Below are 25191 nucleotides of genomic sequence, written 5' to 3' on the forward strand. Positions count from 1 at the left end.
TATTAAAAACAAACAAAAAATTTTAAAAATCGGGGAAAAAAACTTTATATTTCCAAGTCTCTGGCCCAGATATAATATCTCAGATCCTTCAGCTATGAGCTACTTGTATAATTGGATACACTAGAAACACTGCATTACTCCATATTATATTTAAGGCCTTATCATGTAGCTGATAAATAGCTGATCAGAAAAGATCTCTGTACATATTTTTCTCAAATATTGAGTTTCATTTTTCGTCACCTACAAATAGAAAGGGCTTATGTTGACATAGGCCCTTTTAAAAAACTATACCAGCACGATAATCCGTGGAACCATACCTATCATATCCCCAAATATAAAGTCAATTGGGTGAAAATTGAATATCTTCAATTTGTTAAAAGGACCTATATTAACATAGTCCTTTTTCTATAAACTGAACTGCTACTGATATTGATAAAATAAAAGGGCTCATGTCGACATATGCCCTAACAAATTGTTGGAATGGGATGTTTTTGATGATGTTTTTGAAAAGTAGAAAGGGCCTAAGTCAACATATGCCCTGGCAAATTGTTGGAATGTGATGTTTTTGAAAAGTAGAAAGGGCCTAAGTCAACATATGCCCTAACAAATTGTTGGAATGTGATATTGATGTTTAAAGAAATAACTTTAAAAGTTAAAAGGACCTATGTAGTATGTACACATACGCTCTGTACCGATTCTCACATGTAAGATGTTTCAATTAATTAAGAGGGGCCTATGTATCGAATGTTGTTTTAAATGGGCCTATGTCAAAATTAAATCAATTACCCCAATCAATTTAAAAGCTTCAGGAACATTTTCAGAGTGTAGGCCAGTCATTCTTTCCATTTAGGATACATAGAAATCAAATTCAAATGCCTATCCTAAAGTTAATTTCCATAAATAGGTTTTTATGCATTATCTCAAAACATACATAAGCCCTTTCTATTTGTAGGTGACAAAATTTGTAAAATAAGGAGATGAAAAAATCCCCAAATACCATGATTTAATTTGGGGTACGAAATTTGGTGGTTTTCGAAAAGAACTCCGCTAGCCGATAGAGCACTGTCAGCAAACGACGCCCCCTAAGGTTTATATTATAACATATCATAACATAACATTAACATATCATAATATCTTCTTCTTCTGATTTGTCAGCGTCGACTGTAAGCCTTCCTTTCGGTGGCTTTCACAACGCGTTTCCAACTCCTACTGCTGGAGAGAGACTCCCAAGGTATATACCATATTCATATTAATCATAGATATCGACAACAGACTCCTGGAGTCTTGAAGCTCTGTTACCACCGCCCCTAGAACAACCCCGTCGGATTAAAGACGGAGAGACAGGGACTTCCAGGGACGGTCATATATCATAATATATAATATAAATTATGTAATAATATGTCGACATGGGACCTTTCTAATAAACAGTGACGATATATTGATTATCTATTGAACCTCAGAACAAACATCAAACCGCAGCTATCAAAGTTTGGCAATATGGGCAGAAATGCAGAACCATTCGATGATGCTGCATTTCAATGTAAGTCACCACTGGCCAATCAAAATATGAGAACTTGCGGTCCATTATAACTTAAATGGCAAATGTTACAGTATTATTAGTAGTATATACTGAACCACAATCATTAAGCTCACTGCTTGGGCGTAGAACATTTTGTATATCTACTTTGAAGTTTGCACCATAATTTACTATTTCAATTTACACTTACAAATTATAATTAATTAATGCACAGGTTACAGTAGTGATCAGGGAAGTTAACCGTTCTCAGTTTATTACCTCGTCATAATGCAGCTTAAATCTGTTTGATATAATAATGATAAATGCCTTGTAACTGTAAGTTTGAAAAAAGCGTTTTTGAAACCATGATATTTAACTTTTGAGCACCAATTAATGATGGTTCATATCTGATTGATGAACACATCATATTAAAATGTATGCTTGCTAAATAACCTATTACACCAATTCGTTGTTTAATCCACAGATACCACAGATACAATGACTGATAAAATGGGAACAAAATATTACAAATCTGGCTGAATTAACAAGATGAATGGTGTGAAGCTATGAAAGCTACTATCCAGTGTAGCTGATCTGCAGTAAGCAGATCTGAATGGTTTAAAAGAATTCAAGGGCCAAACTTGAGAAAATGAGGTTGGTTTATAGCACTCTGTATGAACATCCATTGTTTATGCCATGCTAGTTTGTAAAATATATTCAAATACAAAAGCATAACGTCTAATGAGCTTGGCGGCACGTAGCCGGTAGCACTCAACAAAGTCTCTGAATACTACAACAAAATGGGAAGACTCTGACTGGATATTTAAGTGGTACGGCGTAGAAGTGAATAAATAAGGCAATATCGAGGGGGAACTATCAAATCAATAGCTAGTGACATATGAGACAGCGTTTCTGGAATTGTATTTCTAAGGAAAAGGATTTGATGGGTAAGCTCGAAGTAATAATGATAATCCAGGATTAATTCCGTTGAAGTTCTGAGGGAGAGCTCTTATCAAAGTGTGACGAATAAATCTATTAGTATAGTTATAGTATGAGGTGAATCTTGTGTACGGAGAATTCATCTTATTTTAGAAAACAAGTGTATTACGATGACATGCTACCACACTGTGTGATTAATCATCATGACGCGTCATTAACACTGACTTCTATAACTCGAAACATTCTAAACATTTCGCAAAAAAAAACTGAAAAGAATCTCTCCGAGAGGATCCTCCTCAAACAAACCATCCACTGCAGCCAAAAGAACTAAAACATGAAACACCAAAGCAAGCGTGGCAGTCTAGTAAGTATTTAAGAATTTGAGAACCAAAAGCCTAATAAGGAATAATTAGATATTAGCCTTAAATATTAAATCGTTCAGTCTGTAGTTATACAATTTGTCGGCTTGTGACACGCGGCAGTTGGCCATGTCAAAGAGTAGGTAGAAGTTTGATTAATTTATTTTTTGTGACATTGCATGGGTTGATAAAATATGTATGTGAAATATTTAATATTAGGTGCGGTTAGGACGCGTGGAGAGAAATTTTTGTTTGGACATGTGACCCATGTCAACTGAACAAAGTGCAGCTCCCCAATTTTCATCGACGTGGACATTTTTAGGGAGCGTCTGGTTAAATCTGTGACTGCTCCCTCTTTAAACTTTTAAAAATGAAATAACGAGTCGAAACTCTGATAGTGGGTGTTACTGGAGTAACTTCTCTTTAACCTCGGCGAGGAGTTGAAGATATTTTGACAGCTGGTATTTATCCAATATCCAGGTCTTGAACTTGTAAATCCAACTAAACCTAGCATACAGTTGAACGATATAATATCTTGTAGACTAAGTTCAAAACTTGGGAGACTCTCATTCGTCAAGCTTATCAAGTTATGTATTTAACTATGATCTACCCAATCACGATATAAGAGCAAAAACTGACATTATTATTTACAGAAAAATCATAAACGGGGATTGGTGAACTAGAAGCAGTCTGTAGTGAACTGTTATCTAGTGCAACAGCAAAACTAACATAATTTGTGCTTACCTTGGGTGTTTGTCCGGAGTTCATACGGAGGCTGTATTTAATGGTGGCACCGTCAGCGAACAACCTTGGATCACTCCTGTACAAGTTTTAGTAGTTATATTAAGTTTCGTCTAACTTGCAGACAGTTGTTTTGGAAGTAACTGACAGTGCAATAGAAATCCTTTATTTCGCTTATTGAAACTCAAATTAAGTTAGTTTCTTTTGAATTTGTAATGTCTTAATATTTTAATGCTGTAGCCTCCGGGTTCCCCTCTTGGCTCGCCCTTGGAGTATAATACTGTATAGTCAAACGTTTTACCGCGTCATTAGTTAACGGTTTATCCGTCTCGTCGTAAACCCTTAGTACTTAACAACTTAATTGTCTGTAAGTTGGGGAGGCGAAGCATCGGTAAAAGTTGTTAATCTATACAACAGTCTGCAGTGATTGCGTTGGAAAGGCGGAGAAGGTTACAGGAACTGTAGATCTAACAACCTTTTAAACATTCTTCATGTCAACATCTTCCATGATGGTTCCAGTCATGTTTGGTTCCGAAACCATTCCATACCCACCATTAACCCAACACCTGGCTGCAACCCATCATTATCCGTGTTCAGCCCGGTAAACTCATCAAACAGCAGGATCATCATAACTTTAAGATTAATCATGGTGTTTTGATCTGGTTTGTCAGGACTGTTGATAGGATACCCGCAGTTTGACATATTATTATCATAGGCATTTATAGGCATCACCAATATTCATATATCATAATGGTTTTATAACAAATTATGTTGCTAAGAAATTATTCGTACTACTATGAGTATAAAGAATATATTATAACTAGTGCAACCCGTGCCTACGGCCGGGACTTCACTATCGCAGTTGAAATGCAAAAGTATAAATCCGCCTATTATATTCTAAAAAACGCATTACATTTTCATAGTTAAAACTATGCGAAAGTATGAACTCGCTCAGTCCAAACACACCACAATTTAATTCTGAATGCCCCTCACGTATCTAATAGTAATACTTGATAGGCAATCTTGAGGTCCCCTGCCAAATTACTTAATTATATAGCATTTATCTGTTATAAGGGGAGAGATAGCGAGAGAGCGAGAGTAAATGAGACACTTTAGTAATTAGTATCACATTTTAAGTGTGGTGAAAATGACTTTGAGTGCCATGACACTTTTGACAATGAAAGTAAAATGACTAGTAACTAGAAAGTGTTGCACAGAAATGCCTTCAATCTTAACTGCCCCTGTAAGGAAAATCCATTAGTTAGTTAATATGTCATAATATAGTACCAAGGTAGTGCCAGTTTTCAGCATTTTGGACTATAATGTTTAAAACGCCCGTAAAAAACTGAATTTTGCGACTTTTCTGTTCAAAATTCAGATTATGTCTCAGAATTATTCAAAGAATATTTGGATTGGGGTAGGAATACTTGAACTGTGCTCAAAATAAGCAAAAAGTCAATTGTTTGGTAAAATTTCTAGTTTGGTTGAAGGGGTTGTACAAGGCCCATACTTTCGATCAGCTTGTGAATGAACTGTAACAACTTTCAAGAAACGTTGGTCTGTAATAATGTAACCTAGGAAAAACCTATTGTGTGCCTGTATTCAGTAAAAATTCACTCACAATATTACAATTGAGTTTTTTTACATTGCAGTAGCTAGACAGCAACAAATTAGAACGTTTTTCAATCGTACTGTCGAGATTAAGTCTGCTCAACAGCATTCTGTTCGAAAATCAACTTAAGAGTGTGTCAGTTTTCAGTAAAAAGTCATTTTTAGGTCAAATTCATCACGATTAAAAATTCGAAAGAAATGACTCTTTGCTGAATATTGGCACTATACAATTGATGTCTGACAGCATAAGCAGGTTCATCAAGATGATTCTTTACAAAATCTAACGATATTGTGTGTTCTAATTCAGCAAAAAGTCATTTTATAAATAATATTTTTAGCTTAAAATCTTCATAGAAATGACTTTTTGCTGATTATTGGCACGATAAAGTAGATTTCTGACAACAATATCATGTTCATCATGGAAATTTGGGACATACTATTGATGTTTGAAGTTCATTGTGCCAGTTTTAAGTTAGTTATAGCAGGTTATCACAACACTGCTTACAAAGCACACATTTTATGTGATTTACCATTGGTATATGCCTAGAAAAAGACGTCATTTTAAGCTGAATAATGGCACACAGTGCAACAAAATTGTGCCACATTAAACAAAAAAGGCACACCGCTCCCTCAAACAATATTCTGAACTAAAAGGAGTGCCATTTAGCAGTAAGAATGACTATTTCTGTCAAATAAGTCACTTTTTACTGATTTTCAGGACACATTTGTTGTTTAAATTTTCAGGATATAACTAAACTAAGATTCGTATCTGCAACATAAACAATTTGGTGGTTTGAGATGATTGATAATGCTGATATTGACTTAAAATAGTTGGTAATTCCCACGCTGGCTGCAGCAGTCACTACAGCTGATTAGTGGCACTCTAATATTATTATCTGTTTTTGACCCCTTTATGAACACATTACTTTTCGAAATAGATGCTTAAACTAACACTTGTACACCCATGGATCAAGAAAAAGACAATTTTTGTCTTTTTACATCATTTATCTATATGACTGATATGCTGAATTTGGGCACTCGGGACATAATTGAGTGTAAGCAGTACAGAGTTCAAGCCGTCTTTTAACTGATTAATGGCACCTTCAATCTAAAAGTCAATAAGGTGACTGAAAAAGAGAACTAAAATTTCGATACTTATTTCATCAATTAAAAAAAGATAAATTTAAAGCTGATACATGTGTGACTTTTTGCTGATGGCTCGCACATAGACATGTAAGAATAAGTTTAAAGACACAACCAAACATTATCTTATTCAGAAAATAGCACAGTCACGCCTTGATCTTTTTAATATTTTGACAAGAACCATCAATAGAGCAGTCGTATTCAGATATAAAAATGACTTTTTGCTGGATTCTGTCACTTACTGGAATTGCTAATAATGACTTAAATGCTGAAAACAGTTACTCGCTCCAATCTACTAGTGTTATGTGAACAATATTTGAGCAACATATTAGTTAGGGCAAGAATTGCTGTTTATGGGTCAATCTGTGAACAAATTCGTAACAAAGGTTTGTCTACAGGAATGTGTTGTCCATAGTCCCAGGAACCACCAAAAAAAACCGTCCAGCTGAAACTTTTGGGCAAAAATTTTTATAGTCATTTTTCTCCAGGAACCCATACGCCCCACCCCTAATATTGGTTATTCGGCTCCCGAAGGTCTTGAGATCTCCATAGGGGGTGCAAAATGACCGCAATGGCCACATTATGGCAGGCGAATGATAGTTTCAGAACGATTGGAGCTTTATTTTTCGAAATAAATGGAATGTTTCGAAATTTTTCAAAATTTTATTGAAATTTCGAAAAAAAAATACACCAAATTATTTTTAACGCTTATTTCAAATCTATTTAAAAACTCATCTACAAATAACAAATACAGTTAATCTAAAATGTGTATTCTCAGTAAATACCATGACAATTATTAATACACAGTTAATATTAATCAAAATTCGCTTGTTCTTCAGGTTCATCATGTCTAATGTTTGTGCAGTTCATACCATGGCATCGTCCACAAGCTGGCAAACAATTGAAGCCATATTTCCTACATGAACATCTGAAAGTCAAACAGGCCTGTTCCACATCGACAGAACAGTTACAACATATAAGGTTCAAAATAGACTCTGGAGCAATTACAGCTTTTGTTGCAACTGGTTCGTAAGTGCCACCAGGAGCCAATTTCCAGCCGTAGTCAAGGGGATTCAGACTGTCAGCGTTAAGCATGACCAGTTATGGTACTGTAAGTAAGCTCTAAGGATGTGTTTCGTTGCTGAAGCTATTGTTGGAGGTAGCCTATTCGGATTGAGACTCTTTTTCGCTACCATCCTATTGTATGCTAGGAATCTCAAAGCAGAAAGAGTCTTTTTCTTGTCACCATAAATGTACTGCAAGAAAAAGAGGCCTGCCTCAATAATCTTTTCTTTTGACTCTCTCACCGGAAGTTATGTTGCCAACTGACCTTGCTCATCAAAGGTGAGAGCTTTCTTTAGCACTTTAACCTTGCTAAAACCAAACAGTCCACTGACGCTATCACAACCCGAAATACTATGAATTAGAAGAAGTATCTCCTTTTCTTTATGATCTAGATGACTTGATATTTCTTTGATTGAATATGTACCCTTCTCCGTTGTTAGATAAATATCATTGTGATGGTCACTGTTGAAATGATGTACTAATAGACTTGAACTATATCGGTATCCTCTGCGTTCAATTCAATATCGCCAAGGAATGACATTTCCAATGTTTTCTTTGCAATTAAAGTATCAGCATCGGTACAAGCTTTGATCACTTCAATACCATTTACAGTAAAAATGCTTGAGATAGGGTCGATCAGTTCTTTTTTGTTATTGTTGTTGCTCAGAAATGTTGTTTTGGTGACAGTACAAAAGGTGGATTTCTTTACAGCAATATTAGCACAGAACGCTTTTACTCTCCTCTTGTGCTCGTGATCTTTAGTAGAAGGCTCATATCCATCAAAAATCACAGTAACTTCCCGATTTTTAGGGATAAGCTTCAAGTACTCCATTGCTACCTCACCATAATTGTCACACCCTTTAAATGAGCTTAGTTGGTGAATTAGCCAACCTCCATCAATGACTAGTGGGATCGTGAAGCTGCAAGATTTAAGTGTAGATTGGTTTATACCAAGAGCAGCCTTATTAGATTTCCTCATCAATCATCATCTGATATTGATCAAATAAGCTCATCGGCACCACAGTTAACTCGTATGTTAGGCATTCCTCTATTGAAGTCTCTCTATCAGCAACCAAGACTAGACGGTTAAAACACTTCAACGGATCGACTGCAACGCTTTTATTATTCACTTTAACCTGCTTTCTTAGTTGTGTCAAGTTCTTTGCTTTACCTTTGATACTTATCTTATCGATGAATGTCAACCCATCTAGCTCACGTTGAAGGACAGCCCCAACGGCCAAACATTCCTCGGGATTCACCTCATCGTTCCCAGGCTGTGATATAAGACCAGTTGAAAAAGATATTAACTTAGTCTTATCTTCGGATTCTGTAAAGTCGACAGTGACTTTAAACCAAGTTAATAATTTTCCAAATACATCACAGTTTTTCTTGATTGATGACTTGGTAAGATCTGAGTGGATGGCAGCTTTAGTTGGTACTCCTCGCTTCGATGAATTAGCTAATGAATCTCCAAAAGACTGATTTATTAAAGCCATCTGATTCAGGGTGGCCACCCATAACTTGTGAGCGGACTCACGATTACGCATCCTTCCACTTGTTAATCCACCACTAGATTTAGCTGCCCTCATAAGACTCTGCTCTATGGAGAGGTCAGTCCACACCCCGGCCCACTCGTGGTCGTTGTAACAAACCGTGTGAAGCCCAGTTACTTTAAAGGTCTTTAAAAGCGCCCCATACTTGACTTTATAAATAGCATCCTGCTCCAAATATACAGTCTTAAAGCTTTTGCATACTGCCCCCTCCCAGCTGCTGCGAAGTAGGGCAGCATCAAAGCTACTGCTGATAAGTGCATATTGTAGTCGTGCAACCTCTCTGCTCTTATGAAGTCCTTTACTAGTGTTATCATGTTGTGGTAAGTAACCCATAGAGCTGCTGTTCTACTGTTGGAAAACAGGTTCTTTAGAAGCAGAGTTATTTTCTCTGATAGATCCTGAATAGATTTAGTCTTAAAGTTAACACCTAGATTTTCGTTCACACATTTGTTGATGTAACCTTCCAAGTCTACTAGTTCATCGTCGTAAAATTCTTCCTCTATAATGAAACAACAAAGAGCGGCGTCGATCAGAAAGTGGGCTCTCAACGCTTTATAGTAAGATCCTCCATCCGATATATGCGTGACGTCTCCAGGATACACGAGTTTGATGAGCTCCTCTAAACCCGAGTCTGCCATTATATAGCCTATGCAGCCAAGAAAACTCGTGAGAGTGCGGAAGCCCCCAACCCTGACCACAATAGGCATCCCAGTTTCCAGTACTATTCGGGTGGCCTTAATCCACAATGGCAAATCGAATGTGATTATCATCGGCTCACTGTTATAGGATAACTTAAGACATTCAACCAGAGTAGTATGTACCGTCGAATAGCTGTCTGGGGGTTGGTCAATAATTTTTTGTTTGTTAGTTAACCTTGATATTTGTTAATTGAAGTTATTTCCCGAGTAAGATTTGAAATAAGCGTTAAAAATAATTTGGTGTATTTTTTTCGAAATTTCAATAAAATTTCGAAAAATTCCATTTATTTCGAAAAATAAAGCCCCAATCGTTCTGAAACTATCATTCGCCTGCCATAATGTGGCCATTGCGGTCATTTTGCACCCCCTATGGAGATCTCAAGACCTTCGGGAGCCGAATAACCAATATTAGGGGTGGGGCGTATGGGTTCCTGGAGAAAAATGACTATAAAAATTTTTGCCCAAAAGTTTCAGCTGGACGGTTTTTTTTGGTGGTTCCTGGGACTATGGACAACACATTCCAGTAGACAAACCTTTGTTACGAATTTGTTCACAGAAAAATCAACTCTTGCCCTAACTATATGGCGAAATCAATGGAATTAGTCAATAGGAGGTTAAAATGGTTTGCTGATTTTTGGCACTCAGTTTAATTGCTCATAAGTCATATTCTGCTTGAGCCTGGCACTTCGTTTTTTCAAATCACAACTGCTGAATATTTTCACTTCATCCTATGTACAAATGTATGGTTGCACTTTACAAAGCATTGCGACTTTTTCCTCATTTTGTGCACTCTACTTTGAAAAAGGTGAAATCAGCAACTCACCACACTTTAAAAAAAACGTGTCCTTAATCATTTGGATTGTCAGAGTTTTTTCGGCACTATACCGAAAAAACCAGTCCCGTATCTCTTACCGTTTTCTTGATTAAACCGTTCGTAAATTACAGACAAACAGACATACAGACATACACACAGACAGACAGACATACACATTTATTGAGATTATTAGTATAAATACTCCATCTAGATTTACCATGAGCAATAATTTATCATCAATTATGATGTTCCAAAATAGTTCCACCTTTTCTCTAGAATACCCTCTTCAGACTTACCTACATTTGAAAAACACTTGAAAACAATGAGGTACCATATAAAGTGTTGTCTCCTAACATAGTATAATGTGGTTCGTACCTGGGGTCGTTGCTAAGTGAAGATCGTCCATAACAACTGTGAGAGGAGGTCTCACTCTGAAGATTCTCGATACACTGAAATGAGCAGGATGTTAAACTTAATTTCATAGCAGAGAGGTTAACCCAGATAATTGAGGATGACATTTTGAGGATGAAATAGTTTCCGGTTTGATTTGGAAGAGAAATATCAACATGTGAGGGTGATTGTGTGCTTGACGGCGACTGTTTAAGAAGCAGCTTGGTGGGCTTTGAAGGAGGAGGGGTACACGATGTTACGGTCGGCACACTAAGGATAAGAATATAACATGTCGGGTTTCAGTCAAAGGCAAGGAGAGGAGAGATTACACAGGTTTTTAGTGGTGGTCACCGGTTAGTGCTAGTAGTGGAATGAAGACTTGTAAACTGTAAGGTCCGATCAGTGCCATTATATCATAGAGGAACTGACATCAAGTGCCAATATGTGCTCAGTGATATTACAGGCACTAAATCCATTTACAAATTTCAAGACACTGAAAATTACAAAGGAGAAATAAAAGAAACAAAGGGAGAAATTAAAAAAGGGAAACAAATGTTCAAATCCATACTTGTTCCTCCAAAAAGGGAGAGGTTGGCGGGGAGACTATCTGCAAGAAGCCCAAACAGAGGAGCTTTTCGAAATCAACACTGTCAAGATTGTGGGCATTTTCCAAACAAAGGAAAGTTTCACTATGAGCCATAACATCTTAGCATGTACAATTCATCAATGATCACACCAAGTTAGCATCAATCTCTAAAGAGCAATATAAAATATATAGGACAGTATTTATAACGTAACAGCTCTATTTCATCAAGTGGTGGAGCAGCGGGTCCCCCAAATCTTTAAAAAACTGCGTACTACGGCACTTCGATCTATGAGATTGGAGCTTTGGAGGAGACAAGCAAGTGATTATACCCAGATTGGGATGATTGTTTTACTTTTTAGGGGTACGAGCGAGAAGTCTGAGGGTGGCGGAGAGGTCCGCAATTTAATCACCGTAGTACATATAAAACGTGATCATTATGGGGTGGCTGGTCGGCTTTACACCTGACATGGCTAATTAACTAACGAGATTTGAGATGTTTTTGTGGGGGCAGATCTTTGAAGAGCTCACTTATAATACACGGTGTGGGTTGTTGTTGTTGTTGTTGTTAACAATGGCCATGGGTTTAATAACATGTAAACAAATAAGAGCAGACAGTTAGGAACAAGTAATGAAGTAAAGGTGTTAAATATTGAAAGTGGTATTGCATACTGTCGGGGACGACATATAAGTGCGGCAAAATTTCGCGAATAGTGCGATCCTGCATTATAGGCATCACTAGTGCGGTAAGTTTAACGAATATTGGAGCATAAATGCTGATTTTTTGCAAAATGTGCGGAATTGTTCAGTTTAAGACAACAAAGAACGTTCAATATTTCATACGGAGTTTCTTGACAATTCAAGATGTGATCCAGAATAACCCACATGAAAAAAGGAGTAAAAATCCTCCCAATATTGATCCGACAAAAATTATGCAGAATGATGCCAAAAGGTTCGCAAATTTTGGAAACCATCCGACAGTCCGGATAACGCCGAATGGTGCAAAAAACGTTCGGCAATAGTTGAAAAATGAACAGGCTCCATTCCTTTGTAGTTCGACTGGGACGCTTCCTTAATGTATGACAGAAAAAGTAAAACATGAATCTAACATTTCGTAAGTGCGTGTCTTGAGAAACCGTTTTTCACAAAAACTTCGAGTAACAAGATTCAAGAAACAAGACACATTCGACTATTTTGCTACAAGGCACTATAATACAGAGAATTTCTATTTATAGTATAATACAGAGAGAACTAATATAATAGAGAGGCACACCCAAACATTTGAAACCTACGACAATTTATATAAAGATCGAGGGAATCTTCTCTGCAGCTCAACAAACTTAATTTGTTCAAGCAGTTATTGAAGTGATTTGTCTGAAATACGTGGTTAAGTAACTAAGTAGATATTCAACAAACTCCAAACTACATATTTTAAAGCACTACAATGAATAATGAATATGAGCCTAAAAGGCATAATCCCAATAAATAAAATAAATTATTGAAATGCTTTTCGGAATATTAAATCGCCGATTTACCTGGCTGATATCAACAGTCCACGACGCTTTGTCTCTGGGGCATTCAGCTACGAGGGTGATGGTTCTGGGGTCGGGGGAGGAGTCGAGGAGGGTCATCCTGAAACCAACTTCTTGGTGGGTTCTGTCCGGGGTGTCTTCTTCACAGAACTCTTCGATTAGTATACAGTGGTTAAGTGCAACTAATCCGTACTCCTGAAATATGAAGTGGTATAGAGGTTCACTATTCCGTTTTAAAAGGGGCAATCTAGCAGGTTAATAATATAATGATAATATTTCTCTTTTTATTGATGATTTTTTTTATAAAATAGGACAGACATCAACTAATATAAATAGGAAACCTTTACAGACAGTTGGATACCACCGCAATCCGAAAAAGAAACTAAAAATGATTTTGCCTTTATAATCGGGAACTATAGATTGATGCACCAATTAACGCGAACGACAATAAAAGATCCAACGTCATTACAAACACATCTAATAGCGCGTTATATTTATCCATTTTATGGAAATTGTCGTCATAGTCATACCACCGACAAATTATTGCCATACCAACAAAAATGCTACTTCACAATCTACAATAACGGTAGAGCCATCAATTGTGAAGCTAGAAAAAAGCGAAACCAGGAACCCAACATACACTGACTGCATGCCAAGGGGAAGAGATTAAATCACTACCACAAACTACCAAACCACGAATATAATATAATATGAATGTTACAGCTAACACGGCCTCGCGAGTATCAGCTATCAGTTCTCCCGGCACGTGCGTGTTGATAGATCAGTAACAAGGCCCTACAAGTACTACTGGGGAGATACTATGTCTCTTAGTCTGACACAGTGACATAGTAACACATGTGTTGTTGCAGACAGCGTGTTGGATCACAGGGACCAGCTTCAGGTTATCTTTCATCTTATTTTGTGGCAACAAAGTTGTGGGCCTGCGTCTGAAATCGCCATTGCAAAATCGCGGTGAATAAGTTTGAATGATGGGATATCTCGGAGAGAAGATATATTATCTCCTCTCTCATCCTCATCTGAAATGCACTCAGAGAAATGTTAAATGCCAGACATATCGACAGTTTTAAAGAGTAAAGTTTTACAGCCTGAGATCATGAATCTGCGACCGTCTGGCGGTCTCACAGACTAATTCACTAACTCCACTAAATTAACCTACCCTTGAACTGTCAGTGTTTCATTCAACAACGAGGGAGTTTGTTTTTACCGGATCAAAATTTAAACTGTGTTTACCAATAGCTAGTATATATTCTGTAGGGGGGGGGGGGGGGGGGGGGGGGGGGGGGTGTCACGTCCGTCTATGTCCGCCTATGTCCTGTCCTTTTTGGATTCTATGAGACAACGGACGTGTTTTTTGGGACATTGGCGGACACGGACGGACATTGGCGGACACGGACGGACATTGGCGGACACGGACGGACATTGGCGGACTCGGACGGACATTGGCGGACTCGGACGGACATTGGCGGACTCGGGCGGACATTTGCGGACTCGGACGGACATTGGTGGACATTAGCGGACATATAAGAGGTCTAAAGAATAAAGATCTCACAAATATTCCCAATATTTAATTAAATCCAGTCACCAAATCCGGTCGCTAAATCCAGATCTATTTGTGTCGTCAACATATCTTTGAAACAGTTACACAGGGTACACAGTAGGCACAGTACCTATTTAACGAAATATAGGGAATATAACTTATATTAATCACACTAAAGCTATTAATAGCTTTAACTTATTTTATCAAATTATATAGGGACCCAGGAAAAGGCCCCAGGAGGAGGAGGAGGAGGAGGACTGGGGAGGAGGAGGACTGTTGAGGACTGATGAGGAGGACTGAGGACGAGGAGGAGGAGAACTGAGGAAGAGGACTGAAGAGGACTCAGGAAGACCCAGGAGGAGGACCCAGGAGGATGACTCAGGAGGAGGAGGACTCAGGAGGAGGACTGAGGAGGACTGAGAAGGTGGAGGACTGTTGAGTACTGAAGAGTACTGAGGAGGATGGCTGAGGAGGATGGCTGAGGAGGATGACTGAGGAGGATAACTGAGGAGGATGACTGAGTAGGATGACTGAGAGGGAGGAGGAGGATCAGGAAGACCCAGGAGGAGGAGGAGGAGGAGGACCCAGAAGGAGGACCTAGGAGGAGGAGGAGAAGGACTGAGGAGGAGAAGGAGGACCCAGGAGGAGGAGGACCCAGGAGGAGGACCCAGGAAAAGGCCCCAGGAGGAGGAGGAGGAGGACTGGGGAGGAGGAGAACTGTTGAGGACTGATGAGGAGGACTGAGGACGAGGAGGAAGAGTAGGAGAAGGACTGAGGAGGGGAGGAGGAAGAGGACTGGGGAGGATCAGGAAGACCCAGAGGACCCAGGAGGAGGAGGAGGAGGAGGACCCAGGAGGAGGAGGAGGACTGAGGAGGAGGACTGAAGATGACTGAGAAGGAGGAGGACTGAGGAGTACTGAGGAGGATGGCTGAGGAGGATGGCTGGGGAGGATGGCTGAGGAGGATGACTGAGGAGGATGACTGAGAGGGAGGAGGAGGAGGACTCAGGAGGAGGACTCAGAAGGAAGAGGAGGAGGACTCAGGAGGAAGACTCAGGAGGAGGACTTAGGAGAAATGAGAAGGAGGACTGAGGAGAACTGAGGAGGAGGAGGAGGAGGACTGAATAGGAGGAGGAGAAGGAGGGGGACTGGGAGACGACTGGGGAGGAGGAGGACTGATGAGAAGGATGAGGAGGAGGACCCAGGAGGAGGAGGACTGAGGAGGAGGACTGAGGAGGACTGAGGAGGATGGCTGAGGAGGATGACTGAGAGGGAAGAGGAGGAGGAGGAGGAGGAGGAGGACTGAGGAGGACTGAGAAGGAGGAGGAGGAGGAGGAGGACTGAATAGGAGGAGGAGGGGAACTGGGGGAGGACTGAGGAGGAGGATGGAGGACTGAGGAGAAGGATGAGGAGGAGGACTGAGGAGGACTGAGGAGGAAGAGGAGGAGGATGAAGAGGAGAAGGACCCAGGAGGAGGACCCAGGAGGAGGACTCAGGAGGAGGAGGAGGACTAGGGAGGAGGAGGACTGTTGAGGACTGATGAGGAGGACTGAGGACGAGGAGGAGGAGTAGGAAGAGGACTGAGGAGGGGAGGAGGAAGAGGACTGAGGAAGATCAGGAAGACCCAGGGGAGGAGGAGGAAGAGTAGGAGGAGGAAGCATCTAAATGTTATTTCCATTTTTGTCCGTTTTTGTCCGCTCTATTTTTTGTCCGTTTTGAAAATATAAGGTACCAAACGGACAAAAAACATGATCCCCCTATAACAGCAAAAATTGAACATTTTATTTAGCAATTTAGGTGTCCATTAATGTCCGCCTATGTCCGCCTATGTCCGTCTATGTCCGCCTATGTCCGCCTATGTCCGTCTATGTCCGCCTATGTCCGCCTATGTCCGCCTATGTCCTGTCCTTTTTGGATTCTATGAGACAAGCGGACATAGACGGACGTGACACCCCCCCCTCTGTACTAACACAACTCTATCATTATACATACTAAATAACACTAAACATATCTGTCGTCCTAACACAAAATAAACGATCAGCCAGACAACAATTATTAACTAACATAATACATGGGGTGGGCGACAATTGACCCCCCGACAATTGACCCCCCGAAAATATAATTGAATACAATTGACCCCAACCCCAACCCCAACCCCCAACCCCAACCCCAAACCGAACCCGAACCCGAACCCGAACCCTAACCCCAACCCCAACCCCAACCCCAACCCCAACCCCAACCCCAACCCCAACCCCAACCCCAACCCCAACCCCAACCCCAACCCCAACCCCAACCCCAACCCCAACCCCAACCCCAACCCCAACCCCAACCCCAACCCCAACCCCTAACCCGATTAATTTACCCCAGTTTAATTAATTACAATTGTCGGGGGGTCAATTGTCGGGGGGTCAATTGTCGTACTAAACCCTAGATTTCGCGACAATTGACCCCAGTGTAATTACATAGGGGTCAATTGTCGGGGGTCAATTGTCGGGGGGTCAATTGTCGGGGGGTCAATTGTCGGGGGGTCAATTGTCGCGGTACCAATACATGTATTATTAGCATAATATATAATGTATTATAATTAGCATAATATAATATGTATTATTAGCATAATATAATATATATTATTAGCATAATATATGTATTATTAGCATAATATATAATGTATTACTAGCATAATAATAATACATGTATTATTATCCAACATTTTATTATCCTCATAACACGAACCTTGTTAACGCTGAGTTGTTCACCAATACGCTCTGTAATCAACATGTGATTAGTAAACAAAAAGCAGTGTTTAGGTCCCAGTTTCACGTCCTTTCTCACAGTATTCTTACTGCTCACAGCAGCTAGTCTCAACATGCCCTGACGGACGAAGTGTTGGTTGGTATCAAACAGCACGTGACACCCCCCGCTTATCATCTTCTCTATTGACAAGGTCTTGTACATGCTCTCACTGTCGCTTGTCTGCTCGTAGATTACCTGGGGTGCCAGTGTGAGGTTTAACTTGCTTACGTGGTTGTAACGAGTCTGAATCACATATTTTAACACATTTTAAACACATTTTAATATGTTTTAATTTTTTTAAAATATATTTTGAATAGTATGTTGACAAGTCATTTTCAATGGCGACAGAGGGTTTTACTTGGTTTTATTTCACACAGGAGCAGTTCTATTTTAGTTCATAACAGGAAACAATAAAAATCTATTATATAATAATGGTGGTTGAATTTGTCGAGGCACTTGCAAGTTAATATGTAGAGTACAGTCTTGAGTCTGGGTACAATTAGATCAAAGCAGACTACCAGTTGTACACGTGACACCCAGACTACCAGTTGTACACGTGACACCCAGACTACCAGTTGTACACGTGACACCCAGACTACCAGTTGTACACGTGACATCTAAGGACCAATGACAGCCACACTTAGAGACAGAAACTTTTAAAATTATCCAGGATTCTTGAGCAATCTCACGAAACTCATCTCGTTTGGTGTAACGGGATCGTTATTGAATCAATTGAATCAATTAATTATTTATCAATTAAAATAATTGATCGGTTTGGTTTGACTGTCAAAATGGGTAATTTATAATCACAGGATCTTGACAATTTTGGCCACGTGTTTCAATGAGCGATTCCATTACTGCTAATATTGATGATGAAGCAGGAAGCTGTGAATAATAGTCCAATTAACAATGATTAATTAATAAATACCAACAATTAATTAATAAATACTAATGATTAATTAATAAATACTAGATACAGAGGACAGAATAACGCTGTGACATTTAAGGAGAGTAGTTTTACACGAGTAAGATTAAGATCTTGGCTCTTTGCTGTCTCTGGCTGTGACCCCCTAAAATGTATCCACTTGCAAAAACCCTTTTATCTAGGTGATCTAGACAGTTTCAATGACTTAATTTGATAATTTAATATTATATTACACTTGTAATTTATAGTTAGCTTAATTCCGAGAGTGCAGAACCAGCATCATAGTACAATTATCAATTAATTAATAAACTCGCTTCATTAGCACTGCCAATTACTACACTAAAACGTGGCAACATTGCCTTGACAATAATTCGGTAAACGAGATGACTGCCAGATATACCATCCTCGAGTTTCTCTCTGTAATTTCTTTTGTCATATCACGTACATCTTCTCTTTTTACAGTTGAATTATGCAGCAAAAAAACTTTTCATTTTACGTTTAATTTTACGTTTTATTCTACGTTTGCAGAGATTACGATTATTTGATCCCTGTAGTAGTAGTAGTGATACTGATTCTGCTCATTGAATATAATACCACCCAGCTGACAATGCCTCATATTATACTAGTACATCCCTGGATTCAACAAAGCCTTAACGTCACAATATTATATGCTATTATGTTGTATGAACTACAATGTGTATAATAAGTTCAGTAACCACATAATTATTTAACTTGATAACAGTACTGTATACAGTAACCACATCCTTCACAGTACACTTAATTTTATAGCTCTATACCGCTATTTATATTAATATTAGTTATATCTATGATAATCATGCATTATCTATAATCTATATTTATATCGGTATAACAGTCGGGTGAGATGGTCATCTGTACACTGTACAATGGCTCCATTGCACTACATCAGGAGTAACACAATGTCACGTACGTAACTACTACAACCTTAAGGTTGTACATGTTTGTATTTTAGTGGACTAAATAAAGCAGTATTAGTATATTAGTATTAGTATATTAGTATATTATCATCTATTATCTCGTAGTGTTTATGTGGACTGTTGAGTGTTGGTAACTTTAAATTTCCTAGTAATCACAGTTACGGGAACTTACCTATTAAGGAGGAAGAAATTTGATATTTGCCATGACATAGGTAGGTGATGTTAGTGGATATTTACTTATTACGGCTATTACGTTACATAATATTTGGCGTGTAGTTATGATGAGTGTGGTTTTATGCGTTCTACAGTTTGTTTTGTTATTTTTGGTTCTCGTTTCTTTATACAAGATCATGCGTTCCGCATTAGTAAGTTTGTAAATTACAAATCCGTTACAATTATCTTCCAATACTCGCGAGACAACTGTGCCTATTTTTGGTAATTTACTCTAATTTGTATAATATACAGTTTAATCATCAGAAAGGTCTTAAATTTCTTATTAACATTTCGAAGAGATAATGGATCTACTAAACTACAGATTTAATGTGTTCTTTATAATGCGCATGATGTTCCAGCTAATACTCTAATACGTGACCGATTTGTAGCCTGCGGTAGAACTAGCACTGTACTACAATTTCTTCGCCCTGTAATAATTTGGCAACTGTCACTTTATCACTTTGACTGGTGGCAAAGCCTCCCTTCCTTCCTTCACCGGGAGAATTTAATTATTTCTACCTTCCTTTCTGTTGTAGTGAGTAGTAGCTGTAGTGTTGCTGTTACGCGTGCACTCACTGCACTTGTCCGTAACTGGTATTGTATTGAACAAATGCTTATGTAACTCACTACTTTCAAACACTACGATCAATAGTATATGAGTAGTGGGGAGAACGTGACTCAGAGAAACTTGTATGTCTGCGAGAAGGGATAGAGTGGCAACAGCTAGCCGAGTATTAGAGGTATACTGACCATTCACTACTAATAACTTAATAAAGTAATAACAGTTCTCCTTTCTGGCTGGACAATCGACTATAACTTCCTGAATTATTGACAGACAGACAGACCGACAGACCGACAGACCGACAGACCGACAGACCGACCGACCGACCGACCGACCGACCGACCGACCGACCGACCGACCGACCGACCGACCGACCGACCGACCGACCGACCGACCGACCGACCGACCGACTGACCGACCGACCGACCGACCGACCGACCGACCGACCGACCGACCGACCGACTCTCAGTAGTACTCAAGTAGTTGCGACTTGTACATTTCACTTACACAGCTATTATTATTATTATATAATATATATTACTTCATTTCCGGTGAAAACACAACCCGTAAACCGTGACATTTGATACAGGTTTAAGAGTTTTATCTAAAGTTCACCTCAAAGCGTAATTACACTGGCACACAGATGAATTAGATCTCTACAGAGAGAGAAAGAGAGGGCGAGAGAGAGAGAGGGCGAGAGAGAGAGAGAGGGAGAGAGAGAGAGAGAGAGAGAGAGAGAGAGAGAGAGAGAGAGAGAGAGAGAGAGAGAGAGAGAGAGAGAGAGAGAGAGAGAGAGAGAGAGAGAGAGAGAGAGAGAGAGAGAGAGAGAGAGAGAGCAGGTTATTATAATACAAGGTGTGTTGTAGCGTTATACGTATACAAAATGTAGTGTTGTGTGTCACTGTACAGGCTTACAGCTCTCCAGCTGCTGTCTTCATTACTTATATAATATCCATTTATCTACTAGCGACATTTGTGCTTAGTTCTTATACTTGTGCTGTTCTAATAAATTAACTACTTTCATTTATCGTATGTATTTAAATTTCAGAGAGTAAATCATTCTAATAACTGAACCGGAATTTAATTTCTCGCTCTATATAATTTCAGAAAGGAGGCAGCTTATTCTACTATATTAAAAGTTAGTAATATTCCAATCGTCGTATGAGCAGTGATAACTGCATAGTGCGCTGTCAATGAATTGTACCAGCGATATTTCCGGATTATCGATCCAATTTCCATTTTAAATTAGTCATGCAACTGATATGTAACACGGATAATTATAGCACATCCCAACTTACACAGCTAACTCCATTTCCGGCCAAAACACAACCCGAAAACCGTGACTTTATTATTATAAAGGGTCTCAATAAGAGGTCTCGACTGCCTAGGCGTCAAACCTTGGCAGTCGGTAGTTTTCCTCTGGCCCGGGATCAGCTGACCCTAGGGACCAGAGGGTAAAGGTGTAGAGACTATGTGTATCTACAAATCTTTCGAGGTTGTTTTTACAAGAGACAGGGCTTGCTACGCAAGGGAAGAAAACCGGGAGAAACAATCACAAATTATACAAATAAATATTATAAAACCTAGCAAAAAGAAATTCAAACAATCCTACACTACTACAAATGTTTATTACATACTACAATGTAATACACGATAAATAAATGCTGTATAATCAAGAAACAGGGCTTGCAGGGCAAGGGACGGAACACAGGGACTGGCTACAGAGTGTAGAAAACAGTGATTCAGCAAGTACCCATTGGGTATTGCTGAATCTGACCCACAAAATACCACAATCAATACAAGAATATACAATATTTAAACAAACATCATGTTTATACAAGAAACAGGGCATGCAGAGCAAGAGAAGAAAAATAAGAGAAAAACTCCAACACATGTATACCCCTTAGTCCAGTAAATAACAATAATTACTTGTACACAAAACTGTATAATATGAAATACGTAACAAATACACAGTCTACCCAATATACGGGTTAAAAATTGTATAAACAAGAGACAGGGCTTGCATAGCAAGGGAAGAGATATAAGAGGACCAGGTAAAAAGTGTTTATTACAGTATCCAGTGAAGAATAAACTAAATATAGAGTATCTACAGTGTATTATACTCTCAATAATATCATATGTCTAAGACCATCCTGAGAATTCTGGCTGATCCAAGCAGAGCTGTCTTCTGGAGATTAGAGATGCTCAGATTGCAGTGGACTGCGTCGAGGTGTTTACGAAAGTTAATGGTGATAGTTCCTAATGCGCCTATCACCACAGGGACGATTGTGACCTTTCGTAAATTCCAGTTCTTCTTAATTTCTCTTTTTAGGTCTTGATATTTCAGTATCTTTTCTTGTTCTCTATCCAGGATCCGGGTATCTCCTGGGACTGCAACGTCAATGATGGTTGCTGCGTTGGTTACCTTGTCTATCAGGAGGAGATCCGGTCTGCAGTGTTCGATAACGTGGTCCGACTGGACATGGAAGTCCCACAATATCTTGACTTTTTCGTTCTCCAGCACCTTCTCTGCCCGGTGTTCGTACCACCTTTTACTGCGTGGGAAGCCGTATTCCTTGCACAGACTCCAGTGCAATGCGGCAGCTACTTTGTCATGCCGACACTTATATTCTGTCTGTGAAAGTTTTGGGCACCCATTCAGTATGTGGTCTATTGTCTCGTAATGATTTCTGCAGAGTCTGCAGAGGGGAGAAGAGCCAGGTGTTTTGTCAATCCTGTGCTTCACATAATTCGTCCTAAGTGCTTGGTCTTGGGCTGCTATCAACAATCCTTCTGTCTCCTTCTTCAAGTCTTGTTGAGTGAGCCAGTTCCAAGAGGTTAACGGGTCCGCTATACCCACCATCTGCCTTGGGAACTGTCCGTGCATCACTTTAGCAGTCCACTTCTCCTTGCGGATTTCCTCGCGTTGTGTTCGGTCGATATCTTTCTCTATCTCTTCACCCAAGAGTATCTTGTCTTTGACAAAGTAGTCCTTCAGAGCAATCAGTTCTGGGTCTCTACTTCTCACCACATAAGTGGTGAGTGCATTCTCCTCTCTCTTTACGACTTCCTCTATACTTATATATATATACTTCCTCTATACTTATTATTATTATTATTATACAAGTGTCATAGGAAGTTCAGTAACCATCTAGCGCACCGTTTCCACATTTTAAAAATTCCTTTTGAGGATTCCCATTTTTGTAATCGAGATTCGAGCATTTCCAGTCACATTTTCTACCCTAACTTTAAAAGGAAGCATTTTAGGGTGTTTTGTTATTCATAACTCATAATATAATATAATATGCATAAATTTGTTGTTTGACTTTGAGGTGCAAAAGATCAACTTTCAAGTTGAATTAACACTTTTTTTAGGACTTTTGGTCAAAACAATCCGATATTCCTTGACGGACGTTTTGGTCAAAACAAGCTGATGTTCCTTGACGGACTTTTTGGTCAAAACAAGCCTAAAAAGAATAATACCACTTTTTGACTTTAAAAATTTATAAAAATGCAGCCTTTTCAGATACGATATCAAGATTTTACACACATCTTGAAAAAGATATGAATAAACTTCGTGCAACATTTCAGCTCGATATCACAAGAAATGATATTGACTTACAATTTTATAGCCTCTCAACAAAACAAATTGTGCTTTTCCGAAAAATGCATTTAAACCAGGAAATGCTCGATTACAAAAATGGGAATCCTCAGAGGGCGAGAGAGAGAGAGAGAGAAAGAGAGAGAGAGAGAGAGAGAGAGAGAGAGAGAGAGAGAGAGAGAGAGAGAGAGAGAGAGAGAGAGAGAGAGAGAGAGAGAGAGAGAAAGAGAGAGAGAGAGAGAGAGAGAGAGAGAGAGCGAGAGAGAGAGAGAGAGAGAGAGAGAGAGAGAGAGAGAGAGAGAGAGAGAGAGAGAGAGAGAGAGAGAGAGAGAGAGAGAGAGAGAGAGAGAGAGAGAGAGAGAGAGCGAGAGAGAGAGAGAGAGAAAAGTAGCTAGCAGCAGTAGCCCTCACGTACTGTACACTGTACGTTGTATTGTGCCGTTAAATGTTGTACAGCAGCACTAATGCACACTACTCTACTCTACTGCTACTCCGCTACTAGCTTTGTCGTTATTTGACTGCTCTAGCTAGTGCTGTGTATGCTGGTATGTACTACTTGTAGTAGACATGGTATTCTTACTGTTAGCTCATTATTTCTTTATTATCGGTGCTGTTAGTTGTATTGTATTGTTCGATAACAATGACTGTTGTAGTTTGAATTTTTACTCCTAAAATGATTCGAACATTATCTATTATAATGTATATTCGATAATTCTTGTTATTGCAACCATGGTAACCATGATTTGACGTAGGAAAATGGGACTATGAGAGGGTCCTGACAAGACGCAGTAGTTCGCGTTTAGTGTGTCGCTGCCCCACTGTGCGCAGACACCACGTGCAATTTTAAAGGAGTGTTATCAACTGCACGTGCAAGCTGAGTTCATTTTTAACACGTGCAAAGTGTCAGAAATTTCTGCAAACACGTGCACAGTTCTACGGCGCAGGTAACACGGCACCCTGCGCACAACGATGGGCAAGCTATTCCTGGAGCACCCGGGAGGCCGGCGACTGTACGCGTGCGCAAGCTGCGCAACTGTCCTGACAAACAAACGGAGCCTGGTATCCACATCCTTTCACGGCATGTCTGGGAGCGCGTACCTGTTCAACAATGTGGTAAACGTGCTGCGCGGCGACAGCAGGACTACCGACATGAGAACTGGGAGACACATTGTCCGAGACGTGTACTGCAAGCGCTGCCAGGTGGGCTGATAGTATGAACCCATACTTGTAGTATAATATACATTCATAGTACAACAGGTAGAAAATGAATCTATACTGCACTGGAGATAATGAACAGGTCGCATTCTTTGTTATTGGTGCTTTGATGAAACCGTACATATTGGTTATTGGTCGTATAAATTACCTGCATATCACCACATATTAGACACCCTATAAAAGTATACAAGTTATAGTTAGTCTACAGCGTGCTACAGTTAATACTGATCTCTACCTTAAATAAAAACCCTTGAAACACTTTCCGTCTAGACTCGATATTGTGAATGAAATAATCCAGCACGCGTTATATAAATATTCTACAACTTTTAAATGGTTCATGATGATCTAATGCCATCATATTCAGAGTGCTACTTTAGTTCATATATTTTGCAGTCCAAGTTTCTCTGGTGATCTAAGAAAGTTAC

The 25191-nt window shown here is 39.4% G+C and overlaps 3 protein-coding genes across 7 annotated transcripts in view; 1 reads left to right on the forward strand and 2 right to left on the reverse strand.

The window, feature by feature from the left end:
- Positions 1 to 7004, reverse strand: part of LOC134823331 (uncharacterized) — an 87279-nt gene extending 80275 nt beyond the window's left edge. The window contains exon 1 of the mRNA XM_063834763.1: positions 6999 to 7004. The gene's annotated coding sequence lies outside the window, so the exon portion shown is untranslated. The remainder of the gene's footprint in view (positions 1 to 6998) is intronic.
- The window catches only part of LOC134823231 (ras-specific guanine nucleotide-releasing factor 1-like), a 60486-nt gene that overhangs the window by 20335 nt on the left and 14960 nt on the right, over positions 1 to 25191 (reverse strand). For all 4 annotated transcript variants that reach the window (XM_063834649.1, XM_063834642.1, XM_063834637.1 and 1 more), the window contains 4 exons: positions 17235 to 17489; positions 12948 to 13139; positions 10815 to 10888; positions 3559 to 3634 (listed from right to left, as the gene is read on the reverse strand). In XM_063834649.1, the coding sequence (XP_063690719.1) occupies positions 3559 to 3634; positions 10815 to 10888; positions 12948 to 13139; positions 17235 to 17489 (597 nt within the window). The remainder of the gene's footprint in view (positions 1 to 3558; positions 3635 to 10814; positions 10889 to 12947; positions 13140 to 17234; positions 17490 to 25191) is intronic.
- Positions 9856 to 25191, forward strand: part of LOC134823269 (zonadhesin-like) — an 80485-nt gene continuing 65149 nt past the window's right edge. For both annotated transcript variants that reach the window (XM_063834683.1, XM_063834672.1), the window contains exon 1: positions 9856 to 9867. The gene's annotated coding sequence lies outside the window, so the exon portion shown is untranslated. The remainder of the gene's footprint in view (positions 9868 to 25191) is intronic.

Source organism: Bolinopsis microptera, chromosome 1 (genome assembly GCF_026151205.1).
Source record: "Bolinopsis microptera isolate Bmic1 chromosome 1, MBARI_Bmic_1.0, whole genome shotgun sequence".
Classification (NCBI taxonomy): Eukaryota; Metazoa; Ctenophora; class Tentaculata; order Lobata; family Bolinopsidae; genus Bolinopsis; species Bolinopsis microptera.